General features: G+C 35.3%; 1 protein-coding gene and 1 non-coding gene across 5 annotated transcripts in view; both read right to left on the bottom strand.

The window, feature by feature from the left end:
* Positions 1-942: 942 nt before the first annotated feature.
* The window catches only part of LSM14A (LSM14A mRNA processing body assembly factor), a 52,624-nt gene continuing 28,557 nt past the window's right edge, over positions 943-25,009 (bottom strand). Inside the window, exons 4-11 of one of the 4 annotated variants that reach the window (XM_061138970.1) lie at positions 17,564-17,686; positions 12,981-13,157; positions 12,629-12,694; positions 8,888-9,070; positions 8,608-8,779; positions 7,268-7,499; positions 4,060-4,096; positions 943-2,063 (exon numbers count right to left, since the gene is read on the bottom strand). In XM_061138970.1, the coding sequence (XP_060994953.1) occupies positions 4,070-4,096; positions 7,268-7,499; positions 8,608-8,779; positions 8,888-9,070; positions 12,629-12,694; positions 12,981-13,157; positions 17,564-17,686 (980 nt within the window). In that variant the 3' untranslated portion in view covers positions 943-2,063; positions 4,060-4,069. The remainder of the gene's footprint in view (positions 2,064-4,059; positions 4,097-7,267; positions 7,500-8,607; positions 8,780-8,887; positions 9,071-12,628; positions 12,695-12,980; positions 13,158-17,563; positions 17,687-25,009) is intronic. The other 3 variants (XM_061138972.1, XM_061138971.1, XM_061138973.1) reach the window with 3 other exon arrangements.
* Positions 11,119-11,225, bottom strand: LOC133055291 (U6 spliceosomal RNA). Its single transcript, XR_009692589.1, has one exon. It is a non-coding gene; the product is annotated as a U6 spliceosomal RNA (small nuclear RNA).

Here is a 25,009-nt window from a genome sequence, read left to right as displayed (position 1 = left end):
GCTAATTTTAAGGAATATAAACCCTTATGTGTTAAAGATGCCTTGTACTGTAATTCTTTCTATTGTAAGGAGAATATTAGTGTTTAAAGAGAAAGAACTTTGACGAACATTTTTTATTGAATAATTTTATTCTGTCTCAGAATAAAAATCTGCTTTAATATTGTAAGGTGCACTGCAGGTATGTCATGCTGCCAGTTATTATTGGGGTATCAAATGCCCCAGTCAATGACCCAGAGGGCTTGAAAAATGCATGAATTCATACTTTCAGAGCATGTAGAATTGGTATTTACAGTTTTTCTTTTTTCTTCAAAGTAGCCCAGGATATCTCCGACAGTCTACACAGCTATTGTCATAGCACTTGCTTTGATGTTCCGAATGTCTCAGAAATGTGGTCAATATCATAATTTGTGGGTCCTCCAAAAGATTTTGTTAACATGCAAGCAAACAGTATTGAATAATATCATCTAAACTATGGCTGCCAAGTACTGGACCTCAATACTGAAACTGAATTACAAAACATCTTCTTGTAGAGCCATACAAAAGATATAAAATTAAAATTAAAAATATCAACCACCTTTAAATATTTCAATTCTCCTACAGTGCAGTTTTTTGTATCTTTACCACTACTGATTATTTTAAGGAGAAAGTTAACAAAAATCAAAATAGATAAAAATATTTAAATCTTTGGATCCCTTTATTCCATGGCCTTCATAAAAACACAAAAGTGGCCAGATTTCCACCCCCACCACTACAGCTTAAAATAGCAAAAGGATTTATTAATAATTTATCATTAGCAATGAACTCTATACTGAGTCCTTTGTGGGTCACAGGCCTAAGGACCAGTGTTATGGTATCTCATAGGTTGCCAAAATAATTTCTAACACTCTGAATCCTCTTGAAATATAATGGAATGAGTCAAATATCACAACAAAATTCCAGGCATATCAGGAAGAACAGGTTAATTGACACCTAGTTTTATTGTCTTAAAAAAGGGGGGATACTTATTTGAAAATACAGCTAATACATTCTTATCTATGATTATTTACATTTGTATACTGAAAATATCTATTATTTGGATAAATCCTGTGATATGCCATTTGCTACAAAATAAAATTCTTACAACAAGCATGAGTAATTTATCCTTTTTAGATAATGAATGTATCAAATCTTCATTTATGTTCCAAACATTAAAAAAAAAAAAATCAAATCAACAATCTTAAGCCTCAAAAGCTATGAAAAAAAGACCCACCCACATTTCTGCTCCTCAGCACATCAACTTCTGCAAGGACACAGTATGTTTGCTGACTTTAAAATGTTTATTCTTTAAAAAATTAGTTGCTTTTTATACAGCTATACAAAGTTCTTAATGTTTCTTTGGCAATGGGATATAATGGAATTTTACAACTATATAAAAAAGTTACCTTTGCCTAAGAAACAGTATTTACTGTGTATACATAGTTGACTGACAAAATTCTCTACCATCCAGCACCCTAATTAATTGACGAAATAAGCTACCTCAAAAGGGATATTACAGGATTTCCAAAAAAAAAAAGAAAGAAAAAAAAGAAAAAAGGAAAGAAAAGATATAGACAGACAGACAGACAGACAGACATACACACACACACACACACACCCTTCTGTGGCTCAAAACACAGTATCACGGCCCTATCTCCAGGCAACTTGCAGGAATTGCCAAATACAATTTAGTGCTAAGAAAAATCCTTTCAGTGATGAAAAAATACTTATAAGTTTCACTGGAGTACTGCTTTAGTTTAACTATACATAAGAAATTACTTAACCTTCTGCTATTCCAAATATAATTAATGCTCATTTTTTAAGATGAGCCTTCCCCCCCACCCCCAAAAGTAACTGCATTGTATCTCTGAAATTAAGCAGAAAAACAAACAAACAAACAAAAACCCAGTGCTGGTGACAAATATACAGCAAATTCACTTCTTCATTCTTCTCAAAGACTGAAACCAATTCTCAGGACCATGAAGAACTAGAAATCCATCTATTTTTAAAGACTTGTTTGTAGACTATGCAGCAACTTTGTTGTCTTTCTAAAAAGGAAAAAAAAAAAAAATTAGCTCATGTTTCAAACTACTGGGGTTTATTAATAAGTATTTCTCTCTACTTTGCTTAAGTATATTTTTCATTACCTTTAAATTAATCCTCCTAACTTTCACATATAAATTTGTTTCACTGATTTCCAGGAAACACTTTTTATACCTTACACACTCAACAGTAGCTCATTATTGCTAACTGTATTTTCCAGTTAATAGAGGTTAAAGCAGTGGTACTGTCAGAGCAACAAGGTTCCCTGGTTAAAACACAGGTATGCCCTACTACCTTTGATGCTGTCCTAATAATTTCAAAAAATAATTAAGCCTTGAACACAGTAGTCAAACTCATCAAATACAACTGACAACATATACTGGAAGAAGATTAATAAAATTCCTAAGTCTCTGATATCTTTACTAAGCAATAAAATATCAGGTGGCAAAATAATATTTCTCTTCAATGTTTCAAGCCAGGAGAGAGCAATGATTTGAAAAATTCATTTCAAAAGGACTTTTATGAAAATATGAAATAAATATGAAATATTATATATAATTAAATACATATTAAATATTATGATTTAAAATATGAAATCAAGTTCTGAAAACTAGAGCACTGTCTGTGAATTTTTTTTTAAAAAACTAACCAGGGAGAAGAAAGCAATAAAAATCTCAAGGAGCCTCTAGTTTTCCAGTGAGATTAATTCTAAACCAAAGGCCTGTACACATAAGCCAAGGGAAGGGCTTCTCTTTTCCTCAGGAATAGCTGCTACGATGCGCCGATTTTTACTGCTGATTCTTATCCTGACTGTTAGAAACACACATTCTTTGTGAAAAACTTTATCTGCATATACAGAAACCATTTGTACAATGTTATTAAGTTAGAATACCACAGCATGGGATTAGTTGATGCAGAAAGAAAGCTGCTGAAGACGATCCTGTTTTCCCCACCAAGGCCAAATTTCACATGCCCCCATTTTTTTTCTTTTTTTTTTTTTTTAACCTTTCAGAAAGCTGTATGATCAATCCAGACCTTTTAGGGTTGAAATGCTGTGGTTTTCTGAAAGGTGAAAAAAAAAAGAAAGCAAGAAAGAGAAGAGGGAGGGAGGAGGCAGAAGGAGGGGGAGACAGAGAGGTAGCAGTAAAGAAAGAAGAAAATAAAAGGGGCAAGGGAGAGAAAGTACTATGCTGAGTCATTTCAGATACTTGTCTCTGGACCCTCTGTGAAGAACATAAGACTCAAGTGGAAGGCAACCTATCTCACCCCCCATGGCGGCTCAACCTCCCTAGCAGCAGCATATAAAATAACAGTGGGCTACTCTCTTATTATGCCCAGCCTCACCTTCCACTCCCAAAAAATAAAGAAAAGAAAAAGCACTACAGGCCCAAACTCACCCTAAGTTTATGTTTCTAACACTATCCTTAAAGAAAACTCAGAAGTTAAGGAGTGAATTTTGGCTTGATTAGCTTGTATCTAGATCAAGGAAGTTAACTCCTCTGGGTTCCTGGCTTCCTAACTATCTACTGGGAGGAGGGTGGGAGAGGTTCTAGTTTGACTGATATTTCTGAGGAATCCTTAAAAAACAAAAAACCTATGATTCCATCTTTACCCATGTTTGCATTAAACAACCAGACCTACTTATAATGTTTATGTCAGTGAAGCATAAAGAAAAAAGCTAACTCATTACATGAAGGCTGCTGCAAATATCATTGCACTTCATCTCTGAGAAGAAGTACTAGACGTTTCAGAACAAGTTTAATCCTTTGAAGATAAATCTCCTTTATGTAATACTGGTCTCTCACTATTTCCACTTTTAAAGGTGCTAGACGGGATGATTTGGAACGAATATGCTGCTGAGAAGGTCTAGGATCTAGTGGTAGACAGAAGAAGGATCATTTAACTTTGGAATGAACAATCAATGGGTACCCACACTGATGGACCTTCAGCCTCACTGAAGGCTGATGTAACTTATTCCTAATCAACACGCTACATACTTACTTCAAGCTCACTACGGCTCCACGCTGGCATAGGTGTTCTGGTGGAAAGAAAAGTAAAATATATATTCACTAATGCCAAGAGGTCCCATCTAGTTGGTGATGCAGAACAAAACAAAACACCTGAAACAGGGAATATGGGTATACATAAAATGTGTGGTGACGAAAGCAGATGCCATAGGAGGTCAGAAAAGAAAGAAATCAGAGGCGGAGGGAAGAGAAATTTCTAAGGAGACAGCAAACCTTAGGCAAGACTGAAAGGAAACCTTTGACTTTCAGCTATGTCTGTCTTTCCACTGTATTATAATATCAAGAAGGCTCCAAGTGTTTTGTTACCACCAATATCTAGCACAGAGCTTGGCATATACTAAAAATGCAATATATTTGGTCAATGAATGAAGTTTAGTTGTAACCAAGCAACCATTTAAGAGATGATCAAGAGTTAACCTATTTGAATTAGATAGTTTAAAGGGTAATAAGAAATGGGGCTGGATATAGCAAGTGGGACTCTCTTAGGGTAAAAAGAGCAAGCAGTGTAATGTCATGTTAGAACCTTCTAATCATCAGCCTAAGGTCCACTCAGGTTTCACTCCTGGAAACACCCAAGCAGAGGCTGAACTATCTATCAGGGATATCCTACTATGGATAAAGACAAAGGCAGGACTTCCTTGGTGGTCCAGTGGTTAAGAATATGTCTGCCAATGCAGGGGACAAGGGTTCAATCCCTGTCTGGGAAGACCCCAACTTTTGAGACTTTGATGATCTTTAAAAAGTGTATCTGAAATAAATCTGTTCAACTCTCTACCCACAAATGTCAAAACTGAGGGCCTGATAAGTTTAACAACTTAAATCGATGCCATACTGGCAAAGATTACAAAAGTTCTCATCAGGATCATGGTCTGATTTAAATGTAGTTTTTCTCAAACCAAGGTGACTCAATGTGGTCTTCAACAAGGAGCTGCCATAGGTTCTTCAACAGGTAGCTGATATGCCTGAAGTGAGGAAAAGACAGACTAAAGGTCTGAAGAGCAATCAGTCAGTTACTGTGGTAATTGGCAGAATTATCTCAAAGGAATGAATGTGGTGACGTGGACATGGATACTCTACCACCAGGGTGACCAAAAGAACACCAAACTGATGTGATGGGAAAGTGAGAGGATGATGAGGTCATTCTGAGGAAGGTTAAGTTTAAGCTGATCACAGGACACAAAGCAAGTAAATATAGAAATATGTAGGTCAAGGTCCAAGTTAAAAAACTGATTAGAAGCTATGAATAGATCAGCTCACAGAGGGGAGGGGGAAATCTCTGCAGGAGAGGAGAGAGGGAGGAAGACAGACAGAGAGATCAAGCCTACACAGAGTACAAACATGAACACGATAGAGCAAACTGAACACTGCAGGCAGAAGGAATGGGTAAAACGGTTGTGGTTGTGAGATAGGAATAAGCTCGTAATTAAACAAGAGCAAGAAGGTCTGTATATCTGTGGCGGAATGGATGACAGAAATGGCTTGCAGTCCCACTAGCAACAAGAGCTAGAGAAAGTACTAGACTTCTGACCTGGAGAAGCAAGCAGATCATGAAGTACCTTATAGGTTATGGTGAGGAACATACTTAATTTTTATAATGAGAAAAATATCAAAAGTATTTATGGGGGAAAAAAAAAAACCCAGGAAGAAAGACTCCAGGTTGGGTGGGTAGTTATCAGTGTCAAATACTGCAGAGTAATGAAGGGCAAATATTTGCAAAAAAGCTATTGAATTTGCTAAGCAAAAGGTCACTGGCAACCTCAAGAGGAGTAATAGTGGAAAGTAAGAAGCATTCCATGGTTCCTAAGACACAGTCTCCAAGTTGGAATGGCCATTTTGGAAGTCAAAAGTCCTGCAGATACATCAAGCTGTGTCTACCATGGCTGGATATCCTGACCTAATGATCTGAGGCTAATTTTCAGCAGTCTTGGTTGTGATGACACAGTATCAAGAGCATTAAAAATAACAGAACAGATCCAAAAGCCACAATTAATGATCCTTCAAGAGGGATCTCAACAAAGACCAGTTTTAAATACAGAAGAGTGAAATTCCTGATAGTGGGTCTCTTAAGTTTCTAGCTGCCTTCTGTAATCCTTAATAGACTTCTTTATGATGGGATTTTGATCTTTATTATATACTTTTCCTCTCCACTATCCCTAAAGTCAATAACTAGGATAGTAACATTGACTTAAAGACTCCTTTAAATAAATTATACACATATTTTTTTATACAAGGTCCTACTGTATAGCACAAGAAAAGATATTCAATATCCTATAATAAACCATAATGGGAAAGAATATGAAAAAGACTGTGTATATGTGTGTATGTGTATATATATATAACTGAATGACTTTGCTACACACCAGAAACTAACATTGTAAATTAACTATACTTCAATTTAAAAAATAAACTACATATATATACATACTATACAGAGCTACAGAAATTTCAGGCAGCAGTTTCCATATGCCAATATGATATTTTTAAGACCATGGTAAAGTAAAAAAAACAGGGAAAATGTAGTTGAGTTTTCCACAAAACTAATTAAGATCATGGACTGAGGAACAAATATACTAGGTTCAAGATCCAGCATCATCACTTATTAGCTAACCTTGGGCAAGTTATTTAATATCTCTTTACACATTTCCTCATTTGTACACACAAAATACTACATTAGCTGTATAAAATGCACAGGTTTGTCTTCCATTCTGGAATATGTTCTTCCTAGATTCTTTTGGTATTACAGCATACTTTGTAACATGAAATAAAGGTGATATAATATGGTCCTTTTTTGTATTGTGCAATATCTTTTAGTGATCCCCGGTGCCTTCAACAACAAAACTTTTTAAGAAAAAGAAATTAAGTCAGTCTCTAACAGTTTTTTGGAAGAAATTTTACCAGTCCATGAAATATGAAACAATCGTTCTATAACAGAAGATAAAAATATATTTCTCTCACTTCCTCCAATTGAAAAGAAAATAGTTAAAAAAATTAGATCCATTAGCCAAGAAGTTTCTGCTCCTTAAAATTATATAAATATCATAATCAAGTATATCCTCCACTGAGAAGTCAAATGGAAGTTACACAAATGTCCTAGAACTACTCACTCCCAATAGATAAAAATTTAAAACATTCTGAGTTTCATATAACTGCAAGCCAACCCCAAAGCATGTAATAATACTTACCCTATACTCAAAATCTGCAAACTCCCTGCCCCCACGACCTCCTCTGAATCCACCACGAAATCCTCGAGGAGTGGTGAAGGTACCACCTCGGCCACTACCACGTCCTCGGCCACCACGGAAACCAAGACCCCCTCTGCCTCTGTACCCTCCACGGCCACGGTTTGGACGAAGCGGGATTCCAAATGTTTCTGCATTTAATCTTCTCTCTTCAGCCCAGGTTGGTCTCCGTTCTCTATTATGAGGACAAATAATCTTTAGTATATGAGGTTTTTTTTTTTTTTTGTAGTGTATCAACTTTTAAGGAACATTTGCCAGCAAGACTATGTAGCACTTAATTTCCAAATTGAGCCTAAATAATTCCTAAGCATCAAAAAAACCACAAAAAACAAACAAAAAAATCCACAAAAGTACCTAATCTAAGTCATCACAAGCTGTCCATGGCAATATATTCCTATTATATTCTGTTACACTTCCTGTGAAAGTATGACTGGTATTGTTTATTGCAAATGCAGCTGATGATACAAAGAAACTGAATAGCCTCAATAAATGGGACTGGCAGTTGACTCTACCCTCCAATCAGCCTCAAAGGAAGAAAGGGAAAGCAAACCCTGCCTCAGGATGGGAGGAGATAAAGGGTTGATTCCCAAGATCCTACTAGGCTCCTGGTCCAACCTCTGGACATGATGCCTAAAGCTTCTGAATCGCTGCTGCTGGCCTACAGCCCAATGAGATTCAGCATCATCACCATCCATGTTTAAACTGAAGCAGACAACCACCACTGGCACCAAAATGCAGCCAGCAGAAGGACTCTAGTTATGCTAAGTCTGGAACTCTAGTTATGCTAAGTCCTTTAATTAACCAGCTTTTGGATTCATATTTACTGCAATAGAGCAGAGTTTTACTACATCAGCAAGCTTCAACTGAACTACATTGTAGAGGGGTAAAGTAAAAGGTGTTTAGATGTTAGATGAATGCTTCTATTTTAGTTACTAATTTTCGAATGTGAATGCATCCCCAAACAAAAATATATGATTATTTCTTCTTTTCCAAAAGTCTAATATCATTTAAAATTTTAGTATAAGTTATTTTCTTTTGTCAAAACATTAAAAAATTGTAGTCATTAGATTTTTTTGGGGGGGTTGCACCACATAGCAAGTGGGATCTTAGTTCTCCAATCAGGGATCAAATCCGTGCCCATTGGGAAGCACGGATCCTTAACCATTGGACCATCAGGAAAGTCCCTAGGGACTTTTAAGTATTCATTACACTTTGTGAATTTATCAGGAATCATTTCACACTTCAACCTCCTAATTGCATAAAAGCAGCTTAAAAGACTGTACCTATTATCATCACAAGAAATATTATCAAAGAAGGATTTAGTTTTGTCATAATAGCAATTAGGTCCAAGTGGATCTTCTTCGTCTGCATTTCCTTCACTGTTTTGGGTATCAACTCCTGAGTCTCCTTTATCTTCACCATTGACAGGCTTCTCCTGTTTCTCAAGTTTATCTTCTAATGAAAAAAAAAAGCAGATACCATATAAGTCAAGATTTGGCCTAAATATCCATAATTCACATGGTCAGAAAAGAGTATTCTCTGAGGAGAAAAATAAAAACCCACCTTTCAATTTAAGTTTATTATGAAACTCTCTGTCGATTTCCTCCTTGTTAAATTGTGCATTTGCACTTTCAAAGTCAAAGTCTTTCTCAAATTTCATTGGACCATCTCGTCTAATACCAAATCTTCCTCTGCCACCTCGATGACCCCCACGCCCTCTCCTTGGAGCTGAAGGAGCACCTGGAACTATATTAATAAAGAATAAGCTGGTTTAAAGCAGAAGCTATTATTATGGTCTTTATGGTCAACAAGAGAAATGCTTATAAGTCTCTATACACCTGACTATATTTGTATTTTTTTAATATAGAAAAGAAATGAAGTTTCACAAACATTTAATACGTAGTAGTAACTGAGAAGAAAGTGAAAGTTGCTCGGTCACAGCCAACTCTGTGCAATCCCATGGACTATACCGTCCATGGAATTCTCCAGGTCAGAATAATGGAATGGGTAGTCGTTCCCTTCTCCAGGGGATCTTCCCAACCCAAGGATCGAACGCAGGTTCCCCACATTGCAGGAGAATTCTTTACCAGCTGAGCTACCAGGGAAGCCCAAGAATGCTGAAGTGGGAAGCCTATCCCTTCTCCAGTGGATTTTCCCGACCCAGGAGTTGAACTGGGGTGTCCCCTACATTGCTGGTGGATTCTTTACCAGCTGAGCTACCAGGGAAGCCTCCCTAGACTGAGAAGACTGCACATAAAATTTATAAATAGGAAATTTATAAATGTCCTTAATGAAATTTATACCTATGGGGTCTGTATTCAGACATGCTGCTGATACAGTAGTGGTTTAGTTGCTAAGTCGTGTCCAACTCTTGCAACCCCATGGACTGCAGTCCACCAGGCTCCTCTGTCCATGGGGTTCTCCAGGAAAGAATACTGGAATGGGTTGCCATTTCCTTCTTGAGGGGATCTTCCTGACCCAGTGATTGAACCTGGGTCTCCCACATTACAGGTAGATTCTCCACCAATTAAGTTATGGCTGATACAGTACACAATCAAACATTTTGGGAGATTTCTGCTTACATCCCTAATACCTATGAAGTGTCAAATGTATACTGGGTTCTCAAAATTTAGGAAGCCTTTTATGGAAATGATCATAGAAACCAAGATTTACAGGGAGAAAAATAAATGAGCACATTAGCACAAACAGCAAGATAACTCAAAAGACAAGAAGCACCACATCTCAACCCCTCCAACCACCTCCTGTTTCACCTTTACTGTCTCTCTCTAAATAGATCCATATGATTCAAAGAGATTCATATTATTCTTCCTGTATCTATCCTTTCTCTACAATTTAATACAGTAACAAGATTTATGAGGCATGGTAAAGCAATACCAAAGTAGCATAAATTACAGTGAAAACTTGAGAATCCAAATAAGAGGAACAGTTAAGAAAAAAAAATTATAAGAGAAACATGGGATAGTATTTGATGAGTTAACAGAAAAATATGGGCTCTAAGCCACACTGGTGGCTTAGAAGGTAAAGACTCGGCGTGCAGTGCAGGAAACCTGGGTTTGATCCCTGGGTTGGGAAGATCCCCTGGAGAAGGGAATGACTACCCATTTCAGTATTAATGCCTAGAAAATACTGAGGACACAGAAGTGTGGTGGGCTACAGTCCACTGGGTCACAAAGAGTTGGACATGGCTGAGTGACTTTCACTTTTTTCACTTTCAACAGAAAAATACAGAGCACAAAGCAGGGTGAATTCAATGATTATAATTATGTGAAATGTTTAACACATAATGACTACAGAGTAATAGACATCTCTGTGCTCATTGGTCTCTAAATAAAACTTTGCAAATTGTCCAAGTTTGAGAAAACAAACCACAAAAACCCATAGCATATAGCCAGACACTTAAATCTGGACAGGCAGGATGTTTAAATATTCAGCTTTACTACTGAAAATGTCTTGGCCATGAACCAGCAAGTACAGCATGATATTTCTGTTTTAAATTTTGAAAGGTAGCGAAAGATACTTTTATTTATTGTTTGACATGATTTATTTATTTGCTTGCTTATTTGGCTGTGCTGCATGGCTTGTGGGACCAGTTCCCTCAGCAGGGATTGAACTTGAGTCTGCGGCAGTGAGAGTGCAGAGTCCTAACCATTGGACTGCCAGGGAAATCCCTATTTATTTTTGTAACTGAAGTACAGTTGATTCACAATGTTGTATTAGTTTCTGGTGTATAGCAAACTGATTCAGACAGACAGACACACACATTCCTTTTATATTAAAATATGAAATGCTTCATGAATTTGCATGTTATCCTTGTGCAGAAGCCATGCTAATCTTCTATGTATTGTTCCAATATTAGTATATGTGTTGCCAAAGTGAACACTCCTTTACTACCATGATGTTATTTCACTACCATGATTTTTGAATGATGGACGCACAGCAATTATTTTATCTTGAGAAGAGAGTTCTTTCTTTTTTGCAAATTAAAAAAAAAAGTGAAACACAGTAAAACCAAACCCCAACCTCCGTTAATTTTATGGCACACAGCATAAATAAAAACACATATAAAAAGGTACAGAAGAAATAGTGTTTTCTAGCTTTCTAAACCTAAAGATCATCTCCCAATTATTATGTAATTAAGTTATCACACACTGTCTTTCTTTTTTAACTTGGAAGAGTTTTAAATCATAATTTATTCTCTGCTAATGAATACGAAAATAATAAAACAGATGGATTTGGGGTATATTACAGATTACCAAAAAGATCAAGTATACAAGTATTAAGTCATTAATTATGAAAGAAACTTAAACTTCTTGAATAATTACTACCAAAAAAAAAAAGAAAAAGGACTTAATTTTAATGAGAAGACTCAAATTTTTAAGGTACAGATAATTTCATTAGTTTTTAAAAATTTATTTTACTGAAATATAGTTGATTTACAATGCTATGTTCATTTCTGCTATATAGCAAAGTGATTCAGATATATATATATATATATATTTTTTTTTCCATTATGGTTTATCACAGGATATTAAACACAGTTCCCAATGATTCCATTCTTTTTTCTTTTCTTTTTGGCTGCACCATATAGCTTATAGGATTTAAGTTCCCAGAAAAGGGACTGAATCCAGGCCATGGCAGTCAAAGCGCCAGGTCCTAACACATGGACCACCAGTGAATTCCTGATTCCATTTTTAAAAGCATAGAAAACAAAGAAAGCAATTTTATAATGCTAACATGAAACTGACACAAAAACATAAAAAAATACAAAAGACAGTACAAGAGAAAGCCATTAAACAATATAAAATATAAAAATAAAAGTATACAAATCTCACTAGCAAATATTTAAGAATATATTAAAAGACAATTGCTTACCATCAAGTAGGTTTTATTCCAGACATGTAATGATGATTCAAAAAAAAAAATCTTTTGAAATAATTAGATTAAAAAATGGAAAAAGTAGTACAGAGTGCCCATCACCCAGCTTCCCCTCCAACAGTAACATCTTGATTATCTATTGTACATTATCAAAAACTGGGAAAAACTACACTAAGATCTCATAGTCAGATCTCAACAGTTTTGCGTGTACTCATTTTTTGGTATGTCTTTACGTACAGTTTTATGACCTTTTGCTACATACACAGATCCACAGCACCAGCACCATAATCAAGATAACACAATGAAACTCTCCTGTGCTGCTCTTCATAGTAATTATACATCATATACATTTCAAATGTTCAATTGAAAAGCACAGGATTAGACTTTCAGATCCAAGTAACAACTTACCTATTTGTCTCTTGCTATCATTTCTGAGTTGCTCATTTTCTGGTCTTGAGACTTTATGTACTTCAACTATAGAATATACAGAAAGTGACAGTCAACTTGGGACACATAATCAAAAACTTCTGTAAAGTCAGAAATGGAAAAACAAACAAACCCAGAACAAAACCAAACATCCATATAACCCCACCACCATCACTACTTTGAGTAGAATTTGAAAGACTGAATGAACATTCTCTCAAGTTCAGTTTAAACCTTCTAGGATCATTTCACATAAAGTAAATCTTTTTAATGAAAATAAGTTGAATGGAAGATGCTGACCGGTCAATTAAGAAATAGTAAACAGCTAAAGTTCTACCTCGCCTGTGCTCTTGATTCTCTATTGGTTTTTGGCTGGTAGATGGTAAAGGCCTGGTTGATACAGGGCTCCTTCTCCCAACAGGTGCTGGAGCAGGTAAGTGGGCCGAGGCGGTCTGTACTGCTTGTTCCATGGTTGGGCTTTTTCTCAAAGGGTCTAACTGAGGGCTTGAACGACCTAAAACGTAACCAAAAGATAAGAAACTACCCTAACCTTTGGGGGTTTCAAAATAATCTAGACCCTAAAAAAACATCTAGAGCTTTATTTCCACCAATTCGAATCCTTTGCATAATTTGAATCCATCTACTCATTAGACCAGAGCTTAGAATTGTTTATCTTTAGTGGGCTGGTCACTTAACTACTATAAAAAAAAGAAGAAAGAAAAAAAAAAAGTAAAAATAAACCCCACCAAAACAAACAAAAAACTCCGAAAACTGAATCTGTATGTCTACTTAGTAGAATAAGGTTTAACTTTTATTTTTTTTAAATTGCTGATGAAACAAAATTCCCCATGAATATTATCAAAGAGCATTTAGGCAGATCAGATGTAGGCTTTCTCCAACAACCACAATCACAAGATTATATTGACACTTTAGTCATTATTTTCAGAGGCTTTAACTTTTTTTAGTGTTTTCTGAAGATATCTCTAAAGTGATACACTTACAAGTATTATAAAGGAAGTAAAGAACGAGAAAGTACAATGAAGTTCTTCAATACCTTAGGGGCTTGGGTAATTAATACTAAAAGACCAGTAACAAATAAAACCTTCAGATAATTACACAATAACCATACTCAATTTTTGCTGTTTGAATAATCTCTAGGCAAGTTTTTGCTTAATATGGGTTTTATACTTACAAATTCCATTTTTCCTTTTATGAGGTCAGAGCCTGGTCACAGTATGAACAGAAGAATGTAACACTGGGTGCTCCCATCACACTTTTTGTCCCCCATGTTCGCTGTAAATCTCTGCTTAAGGTGCTCTCACATCACATGATATTGTACCAAAATAGGTTTTGCTTTAAAAAATTGTGCTCACTTTTATGTAAAAGAAAAAAAACTTCCCAAATATGCTGCAAATGTTACTGTCCACCTGTGCTACATGCACAGGCTCCAAACTGGTGACCTGGCTGAGTGCTGACAGCACACTGGTTGTCGTGCACCAGGTGCTTCAGGGATTGTTTATCAGTATCCTCCCCTGGTATATGGTTATCTAAAGCATGCAATGACAAATGTGTCACCATTTCCAGCATTACATTAATGTCACAGTTCAGTCTGCCATTAACAGAAACACTGTAATTTTCCCATTAATTATAATGGGAAATCATGGTGCAAGTTTATGTAAGTTTGGACCTAAGAGAAAAATTTCTGTAATTACTTATCACCTTATAGAAGCATTTATTTGTTAAAATAAAGGTGATTTATTTACTGAACAGGTGTTATGTTTTTTGAAAAGCTTGTTATCTAGGTAATTCTATCTTTAATCTCTATTTGTTTATTCAGTCACATCAGGTCTTAGCTGAGGCATGCAGGATGTCCAACACGTCATGTGGGACCTTGTGGCAGACTCTTGTAGTGCACAGGCTTAGCTGCTCCATAGCATGTGGGGTCCTAGTTTCCTGACCAAGGACTGAACCTGTGTGCCCTGCAATATTATACAGATTCGTAACCACCGAACCACCAGGGAAGTCCCTGTTTATAGGTAATTTTATGATAGTACATTAAATGGTCTTATATAAATTTACAAGGGGCTTCCCGGGTAGTGCTAGTGGTGAAGAACCCGCCTGCCAATGCAGGAGATGTAAGAAACACCGGGCTCAATCCTTGGGTTGGGAAGATCCCCTAGAGAAGGGCATGGCAATCCACTCTAGTATTCTTGTCTGGAGAATCCCATAGACAGAGGAGCCTGGCAGGCTATACAGTCCCTAGGGTTGCAGAGTTAGATACAACTGAAGTGACTTAGCATACATGAAAACTTATAAAACTCAAAAGCTCTTATAATTATAAACACACTTCCTCAAGTTACCTTCATTCTTATCTTCCCAGTTACAAGAAAATTCTAGGTGTTAAAATTCGATAAATTTCAGAAATTTAGTTGGTGAAATTAAAATGCAGACCCCCAGGCCTCCTCTCTCATTGTTTCTTGCAAATTAAAAAAAAAACAAAACATTTTAATCTATTTAAAACTTATTTTAGTCTGAAGTATGAGGGAAGGATTCTGGAGTTAACATTCCAAATGATCAGACAGTTATCTGTTAACAACATCGTTTACTAGACAACAAGTCTTTCTCCACTAATTTAAAAACAGCATCTTTATCATATATTAATTATTTATTTATACTTGGATCTATTTCTGACTTTTGCTCCATTCATCTCTAAATTTATTCCTGCACTGCTTTATTTTATGTATACTTTATTAAGAGGTAAGCCCTATCTCATCATTTTTATTTTTAAAACATGTCTAGGTATATTTGCATGCTTATTTTTAAGACAGTCTGTGCATGTATTTTATTAGGTTCTTTTACAAACTACAGTAAAGTTATTATGAGAAGTAAAGTCTTCCTAAAACTAAATCTTTATATTTAGAGATAAGATATGCTTTTCTGATTATACGTAACTTCTTTTATGTCTCTCTATTACACTTTCTTTCATCAGAGGCTGGTCATATTAATATTTTCTATATAATTTATATTTCTGATCATTGTGAACATCTTTTTTTTATCCCCATTAATAATCAGTGGGTTAGATTTTAGAACATCTATTGATTTTTGTACTTATTCTCTACATTTTACCTCTAATTTAAGTACTTTATTAGTTTTAGGTTTTTCAGTGAATTCTCACTTCCAAGAAGAAAGTTAGCATCGACAAATAATGCTAATTCTAGTTATTCATACTTCTTTCTTTTTCCTGACATAGCTAAAAATTCCAGAACAATGCTGAGTAGCAATGAGATCCAGAGTCCTTTATTATGATCTTAATAAGAATCTTTCTGGTGCTTCAATATTAAAGTTAATGCTAGTTATTAATTAAGACAGCTAACATCTACTGAGCACGTTCCATGTCAGGTACTATGTGAAGGGCACTACACACATTAAAAACAAATTAACCCTTACAGTAAGTCTGTTAGTTTATCAGTAAGGTCCTATTTTATAGTACAGGAAATTAATGCTTAAAAAGATTAAGTATTTTCTCTCAGAAGGAAATCTTATGTTAAAGTCTGCAAATAAATATATTATTTCTGGGTAGTGAAATTGAGTATATTTATTGTCTTCCTATGCCGAGTATATTTTTCTTTAAAAATTTATTTTATTGAAGTACTCGCAAAGTTGTGTAATTTCTACTGTAAAGCAAAGGGATTTAGTTATATACATATACACACACACACTTTTTTCATTTTTTTTCTATTATGGTTTATCACATGATATTAAATATAGTTCCCTGTGCTATACAGTACACTTAGTCTATTTCTAATTATTAATACTTACAAGAAATCTTCAGAATGTTAAAAAATTAAAAATTAAGTTATTTTAAGTTAATATGAATATATAAGTAACTACAACTATTTCAAAATATCTAAAGTGAGATACACAGAACTATGTTTAGCACTGGCTTGATTTTACCCTCAAGAGTTTTTGAAAATATTGTCCTGATTACAGCATATTTCTGAAATGACTTTATATTGTTTTATTTGAAAGTAAATATCCATATAAAGCTATGGGCCAGCATCATCTACTTTAGCAGCAGATAAAGAAAAGGAATCTTGGAATCACTGAAGGTTATGAGACTGGCTGGTAGAAAAACGAAATTAAAAGCAAATGAAACAGGATCCTTTAAGAAGCTTATTAAAATGCAGACCCCCAAGCTCCCAGGATTCTTTTGTAGCAGTTCTCAGGATACACATTTTAAGGAGCATTCCAGATTAGATGATTTGGTTCTAGGTGGCCACACCGAGAGCCACTGCTCTAGATCACGAGGATGCTAGGAAAGATGCAACAGCATAAGGAATAGCTTGTTTCCTCAGCTACTATTTCAAATTCATAGAGAATTCATCCTCAGTGGTGAGTCTTAGACTAACCTATAATATTTAAGTATTGTATACAAGTACATATTATATATGGCTTCCCTGGTGGCTCAGCCAGTTAAGAATCTGCCTGCTATGCAGGAGACTCGGGTTAGATCCCTGGGTCAGGAAGATCCCCTGGAGAAGGAAATGGCAACCCACTCCAGTATTCTTGCCTGGAAAATCCCATGGATGGAGGAGCCTGGTGAGTTACAGTCCATGGGATCACAAGAGTTGGACATGACTTAGTGACTCAACCACCATATACAAGTAATATAATTGCTTTGTTTAAAAAAAGAAAAAATTCAAACAGTGTTCACTGTTTCTGTTTTATGATTTAAGAATTATGAAAAGTCTAAACAGTGGAAGTCATTCAATAGTGTATTTATTTGGATGACAATTTTAAAAGAGCTAAGTAGAAATTATACACGTGATTTACAAGCTGCAAAAGCTCTTCCATTCAAAGAAAGACAAAAACCACCATAGAAATTTAGAATGGAAATTTCTGAAGGAAAAAACAGCTTACCTTGAGATAGCTGTGTTTTTAGAGCTCTTGTATCCTGTGTAAAGGCAGAACCAACCGCACTACTTTGGGAGAGGGCACTGCTGCTTGATGCTTCTGTTCCAAAGGATGTCAAGGAGCTTCCGGCTTTAAGAAAAAAATTTTAATGATAATTAAAAAAAAATTTTTTTAAGCTTTCTATTATATAAAGTAATATACCATCTTAGTGATGATAAGTGTCCTTCCCCATAACACTTGAACAAATTAATAATATTAGAAATTGATGAAACTGAATCAAAAATAATTCTGAGAAATTTTTGGCAGTATATACATATAAAAGCAAGCCCATATGTACTTCAGCTTCTTTGGATGCAAATGACTTTTGTAACATATGCAATACTGTCCTAAGCAGTTATGCAGGTAGGATAGCAGAATGCACATCAGATAGAGAAGTAGCAGAAATGGTATATTCAACACTAACATGAAGGTTCAATTATTTTAAAACCAAATATCTGTATAAATAGCCAAATTAGCAGACAGGTCTACAAAGAGCTTTTCCAACATTTCCAATGGACAATGGACTCCAGTCCATTTTAATGCTTCTCCTCAGGACAGTATTGTGGGGCTATGTTCTGCCTAAAGCAACCACAAGAAGTTCTGATAATATGAGAAAGAAAAAAATCCCTCAAAAGGACTCAACTCTTTGCTATATTAGGTTATGTCAAGCTTCTCTACATTTCTTCAGAATTTATGAATCAATCACTTTCCACATGCTATGACCTCTTAATATTTAATCTACATAGGTTTTCAACAGTCCTCCTTCCCCACCTCTGAATTAAATCTAAAAGTGGTACTCAGAATAATTTTTTATGAAATAGAAACATAATCACATCACTACAGTGCTTAGGACCCTCTGGGGGCTTTCCACTGTCTTCAAGATAAAAAGTTCAAATTATTTGCCTTAGTTTATAAGCAACCGCCCCCACCCCCCACCAATCTGCCTACCTCTTCCCTCATTATTTCCATGTCTACTCCACAACAGAAGTTTAACTATTTGCTTTTAAATTACTTGAACATTATGGACATGTCCCTCGCATCTTATTTTCAAGCTAAGCAACTCTAGTTCCTTCAACCATTACTTACCTTCACATATTCTTTAAGCCTTGCCTCTTTGACTTCTCCCTAATTTAATGAATTCTAGTTGTTCATATCCCTCTTAAAATGGGGTAGCAGAACTTATCATAGCACCTCAGATGGTAAGAATGAATGGGATTCCTTAAGAGTTGTAATCCATTCAGGCTATGGCCCCAGTCAGGTAAGAAGAGGCCTAACATAATCTCCCACAACATGCCCAGAAATGTTGAGACTAGTGCTCTCAGTAATTCTGTAGAATGCTGAAACCATTTTATTACCCCTAGTATTTCTAGGTAATGACCAAGATATAGACTGCTCCGATGATGCGTATTCAACCTCCATCCTGCTCTGTGCTTTCTCACCTGACTCAACCTCCCACTGCTTGCCCTCAGGTTAGAAAACTCTTCTATATCCTCCATCTCTTTTCTGAGTTCTTGGTTGTATAACACCCACCTCCTTCATGCCAATTCTGCTACTGATTTATCTCAAACTACCTTTTATGCATAGGGTGAGGGAGGGATCGATGTTAATTTTTTCCAGATACCCAGCTGCTGCAACATTATTTGTTGGAAAGATTTCCTCCTTTCCACTGAATTGCACTGGCATCTTTGTCTTAAGTCAGCACTTAAATAGGTCTATTTCTAAACCCTCTATTCTTTACCCATGTTTGTCTATTGTTGTATTGATCATTCCCTGTCCTGAAACTTGAAACAGTATATACTTCAAACTTCCTCTTTCTTCAAGAGTGTATTGGTTATTATAGAGTTTGTATTTTCATGCAAATATTAGGATCAATGTGTTAATTTCTATTTTTTGAAGTGTGATGGGATTTTTACTAAGATTATGTTCAACCTGTAAATTTGTAATTTGGGGGGAAAGTGTCACCATAAAAATATTGAATTTTTTAACCTATAAGCATCGATTTATGTAGATTTTAATCTCTCTCGGCAATGGTTTGTCATTTTTATTGAAGAGCAGTTTTCCCAGCGTCAGCATTACTGACATGGTGGGCTAGACAATTCTTTGTTTTGAGGGGTTGTCCCATGCACTGTAGGATGTTAAGTAGCAACCCTGGCCTCTGAGGGGGATGAAATGAACTTCCCTCTACTGAGAATCGCTATTACAGAGGCTTTTAAATATATATATATTTTTTCATTCTTGGGTATCTGATGTTACTGATGCTATTATAAGCTGCGTTGCATTTTATATTTCACTTATCAATAATCTATTCTAGATCAGCAAATTTTATAATTTGTCAGATGGTAAATAAAATATTCTAGGCTTTTCAGGCCACATGATCTGTTACAACTATACAACTCTGCACCTGTAGTGTAAAAGCAGCCACAACATGCCAATAAACGGGTATGGCTGTATTCTAATAAAACAGGAGGCTAGCAAGACTTGGTCCACAGGCCATAGTTTGTCAATCTGCCTATATTCCGAATACAAAAATCTGGTTGATTTTTGTGTGTTTACCATGTGGTCCCTTACCATGTTAAATTCACTTATTCATTCTAGTGGTTTTAATATTCCTTTGCATTTTCTATACACACAATCATGCCACCTTCAGATAATGACATTTTTAGTTCTGCCTTTCCAGTCTCTGAATCTTTTTTCTTGCCTTGTTGGACTGACTAGGACCTCTAGAAGAACACTACATGAAATAAGATACAATTCTGCTTTCACTTTATTCCTTACCTTAAGGAAACAGCCTTCATTATCCCACCATTATGTATGCAAGCTTTTCATTATCCTACTATTATGTATGCAAGCTTTTCATTTCACTAATCAAATTAGGAAATTCCCTCCTATTCCTTAGTTGTTGATAAATGAGTATCAAATTTTATTGAATGCGTCCTCTATATCTCTTGGGATTGCAGCTTTTCTGCTTCATTCCATTAATGTGGTAAATTACAAATGATTTTCAAATGTTATAACATCTTTGCATTCCTGAGATAAACTTTGTCATTGTGTACTAGCCTTCTTATGAACTGCTGACTTCCACTGATAAGACTATGTTGAGGATTTCTATATGTATGTTCATGGAAATTAGCTGTAATTTTATTTTCTTGTAATAATTTCACTTACATTTTGGTATCTTATCTTGCCTTCATTACCTGGTTAGGAAGTGTTCTTCTCCTTTATTCTCTCAAAGAGTTTAAGATTGGTAAAATTATTTCTTCCCTAAATGATAGAATTTACCAGTAAAGCAAACAGTCTAGAATTTTCTTTATGAAAGATTTTAAATTACAGTTGCAACTTTTTTAACAGAGTGCTAGTGAGATTATACTTTCTCTTGTATTGGTTTAGGAAAGTTGTAGTTTCAAGAAATTTGGCTATTTCATCTAAAATGACAAGTTTGTTGACATAAAGTTGTTCACAATATCTTCATATTATCCTTTTAGGATCTACAGTGATGTCTACTCTTTCATTCTTGATATCAATATTTGAGCCCCCTCCCCTTGTTTAGTTTTGCTAGAGGATTATTAATTTTATGAAATTTTTCAAAAAGCCAATTTCTGGCTTTGTTGATAATATATATATATATATTTTGGGACTAGTTTCTATTTCCTTTCTGTTTTAAATTTTTTCTTCTTTCTAGTACTTTTGGGCTAATTCCGCCCCCCCCCCTTTTTTTTAACCCTTCTTAATAAACTGGTAGCTTAGAGCACTGATTTTCAAGTTATCTTTATTATTAATTCCAAACTTAATTTCTTTGTGGTTTGAGAAAATACCATGGATGATTTTAATCTTTCTGAATTTAATGTAACTTCTTTTATAGACCAAGATTTGATCTATCCCATTGATTGATCCATATTTACTTAAAAGAATCTGCTGCTGCTGCTAAGTCGCTTCAGTCGTGTTTAACTCTGTGATCCCACAGACAGCAGCCCACCAGGCTCCTCTGTCCCTGGGATTCTCCAGGCAAGAATACTGGAGTGGGCTGCCATTTCCTTCTCCAATGCATGCATGGTAAGGCGCTTCAGTCGTGTCCAACTCCCTGCGACCCCATGGATGGCAGCCCACCAGGCTCCTCTGTCCACGGGATTCTCTAGGCAAGTATACTAGAGTGGGGTGCCATTTCCTTCTCCATGAAAAGAATCTATATTCTGAAATTGTTGGTGTTGGTGTACTATTTTGTAAAAGTCACATACACATTTAGGATTGTTACAGCTTTCTGATGAACTGCCCACTGTACTGTTATAAAGAATCCTTCTGTATCTTTGGCAGTACTTCTGACCTTTAAGCAGCTTTGTCTGATGTTAATTTTTCTAACATAGTTTTCTTGTTATTAGTGTTTATATGGTATGCCACACCTTTTTCTATTCTTTTAATTCATCTTTTATAAATATCATATAACAGGGTCTTTTTTTAAAATTTATTTTAATTGGAGGCTAATTACTTTACAATATTGTGGTGTTTTTTGCCATACATTCACATGAATCAGCTATGGGTGTACATGTGTTCCCCATCCTGACCCTCCCTCCCCATCCCATCCCTCAGGGTCATCCCAGTGCACCAGCCCTGAGCACCCTGTCTCATGCATCAAACCTGGACTGGTGATCTATTTCACATATGATAATATACATGTTTCAATGCTATTCTCTCAAATCATCCCACCCTTGCCTTCTCCCACAGAGTCCAAAAGTCTGTTCTTTACATCTGTGTCTCTTTTGCTGTCTTGCATATAGGGTCATCGTTACTATCTTTCTAAATTCCATATATATGCGTTAATATACTGTATTGGTGTTTTTCTTTCTGACTTACTTTGCTCTGTATAATAGGCTCCAGTTTCATCCACCTCATTAGAACATAAGAGGGTCTTTTTAAAAAAAATTCAGTTTGATGATCTCTGCCTTTTAACTGGAATGTTCAATTCCTTTACACATTACTGAAGTAGGTCTTTTGTTTATTTTTGACCACATCACATGTTATGTGGGATCTTAGTTTCCCCCCAACCATGGGTCCCTGCAGTGGAAACACAAAGTCCTAACTACTGGACTGCCAGGGAATTCCAAAGTAGATCTTTAATAATCCTTAGTCTGTCATTCTTAATGCATGAACCACTCTCCTGGTTTATACTAACTTTATAAAGTTCATAAGCAAGTTAAGTGTTCATTAAGCTCAGTGATTAAAAATTAATCTGTACAAAACACTAGAGACCTAAGAGAGTCACTGTCCAATATGATTTGATTATTTAGGTAGCTAAAATGTATTCATTTGCCTGACTATTTAGGCAATTTACCCCCTCTTGCCCACAAGAGTAGTATGAGAGACAGCATGCCATGGCTGTTTGGTGCTTCAGTTTATTGAGATAATTAATTTCTCCTAAAGGCCTATGAATTAAAGGCAGTAGTGACCTAATCTTTGCATGTAAGAACTATCTGAGTGTCAGCTGAAAAAAACAACAATGTTTTCATTCTACACACTGCATCATTCCTTTCAAAGTATGAGAGTATTTGTTTCCTCACAATTGTGACAAAACAGAATATATTCAAACTTCTGGGTTTCTGTCAAATTGATAATGAGAAATGGTGTTGTGGTGCTGATTTAATTATCTCATCATAAGCAAGATTTAAGCATCTTTCCATGTTTAAGGGCCATTTGTGTTTTTTCAAAGTTAGTTCCTAATCTTTATCTATTTTTCTGTTGGGTTGTAGATCTTTATTTTCAAAAGCTCTTTAGATATTAAAGATACTAATCTTTCATGATATAAACTGCAAATAAAACTATAAAAAGATGATAATATATGAAAATTACAATGGAAAAAATTCCCCCAAATAGCAGTAGAGTAATTCCAATTTATTTAAACTTCCTCTTTACATCAGAATACTGGGCACAGAAAATGAAAACAAGAGGCTTAGATTAAAATCTGGCTTAATTTGTATCAACACAAACTGTATCTGAGTTAATTCTGTTTCTAAAGAACATCTGCCACCTTAATCAATGCTACAGTTTTCCTCCTCCTCATTTAACTACTTCTAAATACTATATATAGTTCTTTAATTAGCCACTCCACAAATTATCCTACCAATATAGAAATCAAACAATCAAAAATAATTTGCTACTGCAAAAACTAGTCTACTCATATGGAAAACACAAGTAAAATCTACCTTTTGACATTCAAAGAACACTAAACCAGCAAACCCCAATATAAAAATTAGATAAAAGTATTTATAAGGAATATATTAATGTATTTCACCACCACAAAATACTCTGATCAGAGGAGCAGGATATGAGGAATAGCAAAAGCAGCATTTACTATGCATTTTGTGCTAGGCCCTGTTTCAAATGCTTTTATAAATACTGTCATGCAACTTCACAGTAATGTAGAGGGTAAGTACAATAATCCAGATGTTAGCTAACTATTCAATTTAGTGAAAGGAATCTCAAAAGGATAAAATAATTTGCAACTGTCCCTTATTGTGAATCCTCAGAATAGGATTCTAACAGTTATAATTAACACAGGGTATACCTTGATTTAACATGGATAAGTTAACACTGATCTTTCCTTGAGTAGGATTAGGAGGTACATGGACCAAAGTTATTTCACCTAGCCAAGAAGTAATTAAGTATTTAAATTTTGATTAGAGATGAAAGAACTACCCCAACAAAAATAAATAAACTTGAAAAATGTCAAACTTGTGTCAAAAAAAGGGAGTACACTGAATATCAATATATTCCTCACCTAGCTCACCAACTACTGACTTCTTAGCACACCTATCCCATTTTTTCATTTCTTCATATTGTGATATACAGACTTCTCTTTTCATCTACATATGCCATAATCAATCTGACTCTTCACCCTTCAGTACTAAAGTCATTTCCCTAAAACATATTCTCCTATATGGTTAACCACAATACCATTACATCTAAGAAATACATCTAGAAAATGAACATCATCCTACATTTAGTCCTTACTCAAAGTTCCTCAATAGTCCCTAAAACATTCTTTATTATCAGCTTTTCTTAAAACTTGGGATCTGAACATATATTACATTTGGATGCTATGTTTCTTCAGTATTCCCAAGTCTAAAACAGCCCTGCTCCCTCTCTTCTTCACAACACTGAATCCTTTGAAAAACTTGACTTTCTGAAAATGTATGTCAGTTTCTTCAAAATTAGAGTCTCCATTTTGAGCAATGCCCAGAAGTGAAGTAGTTTACACCTCTCCCCTGTACCATCACACCAGAAGACATATAATCAATAATTATGCCAATACCAAACTTGACGAATTAATTAAGATGGTGACTGACCATCAGATTTCTCCATTATAACAGTACATCTTCTCCCTTTGTAATTAACAAGTAAACCGTGCGATGATACTTTAAGATT

This window comes from Dama dama, chromosome 4, assembly GCF_033118175.1.
Source record: "Dama dama isolate Ldn47 chromosome 4, ASM3311817v1, whole genome shotgun sequence".
Taxonomy (NCBI): Eukaryota; Metazoa; Chordata; class Mammalia; order Artiodactyla; family Cervidae; genus Dama; species Dama dama.
This window is presented reverse-complemented; position numbering and strand designations above follow the sequence as displayed.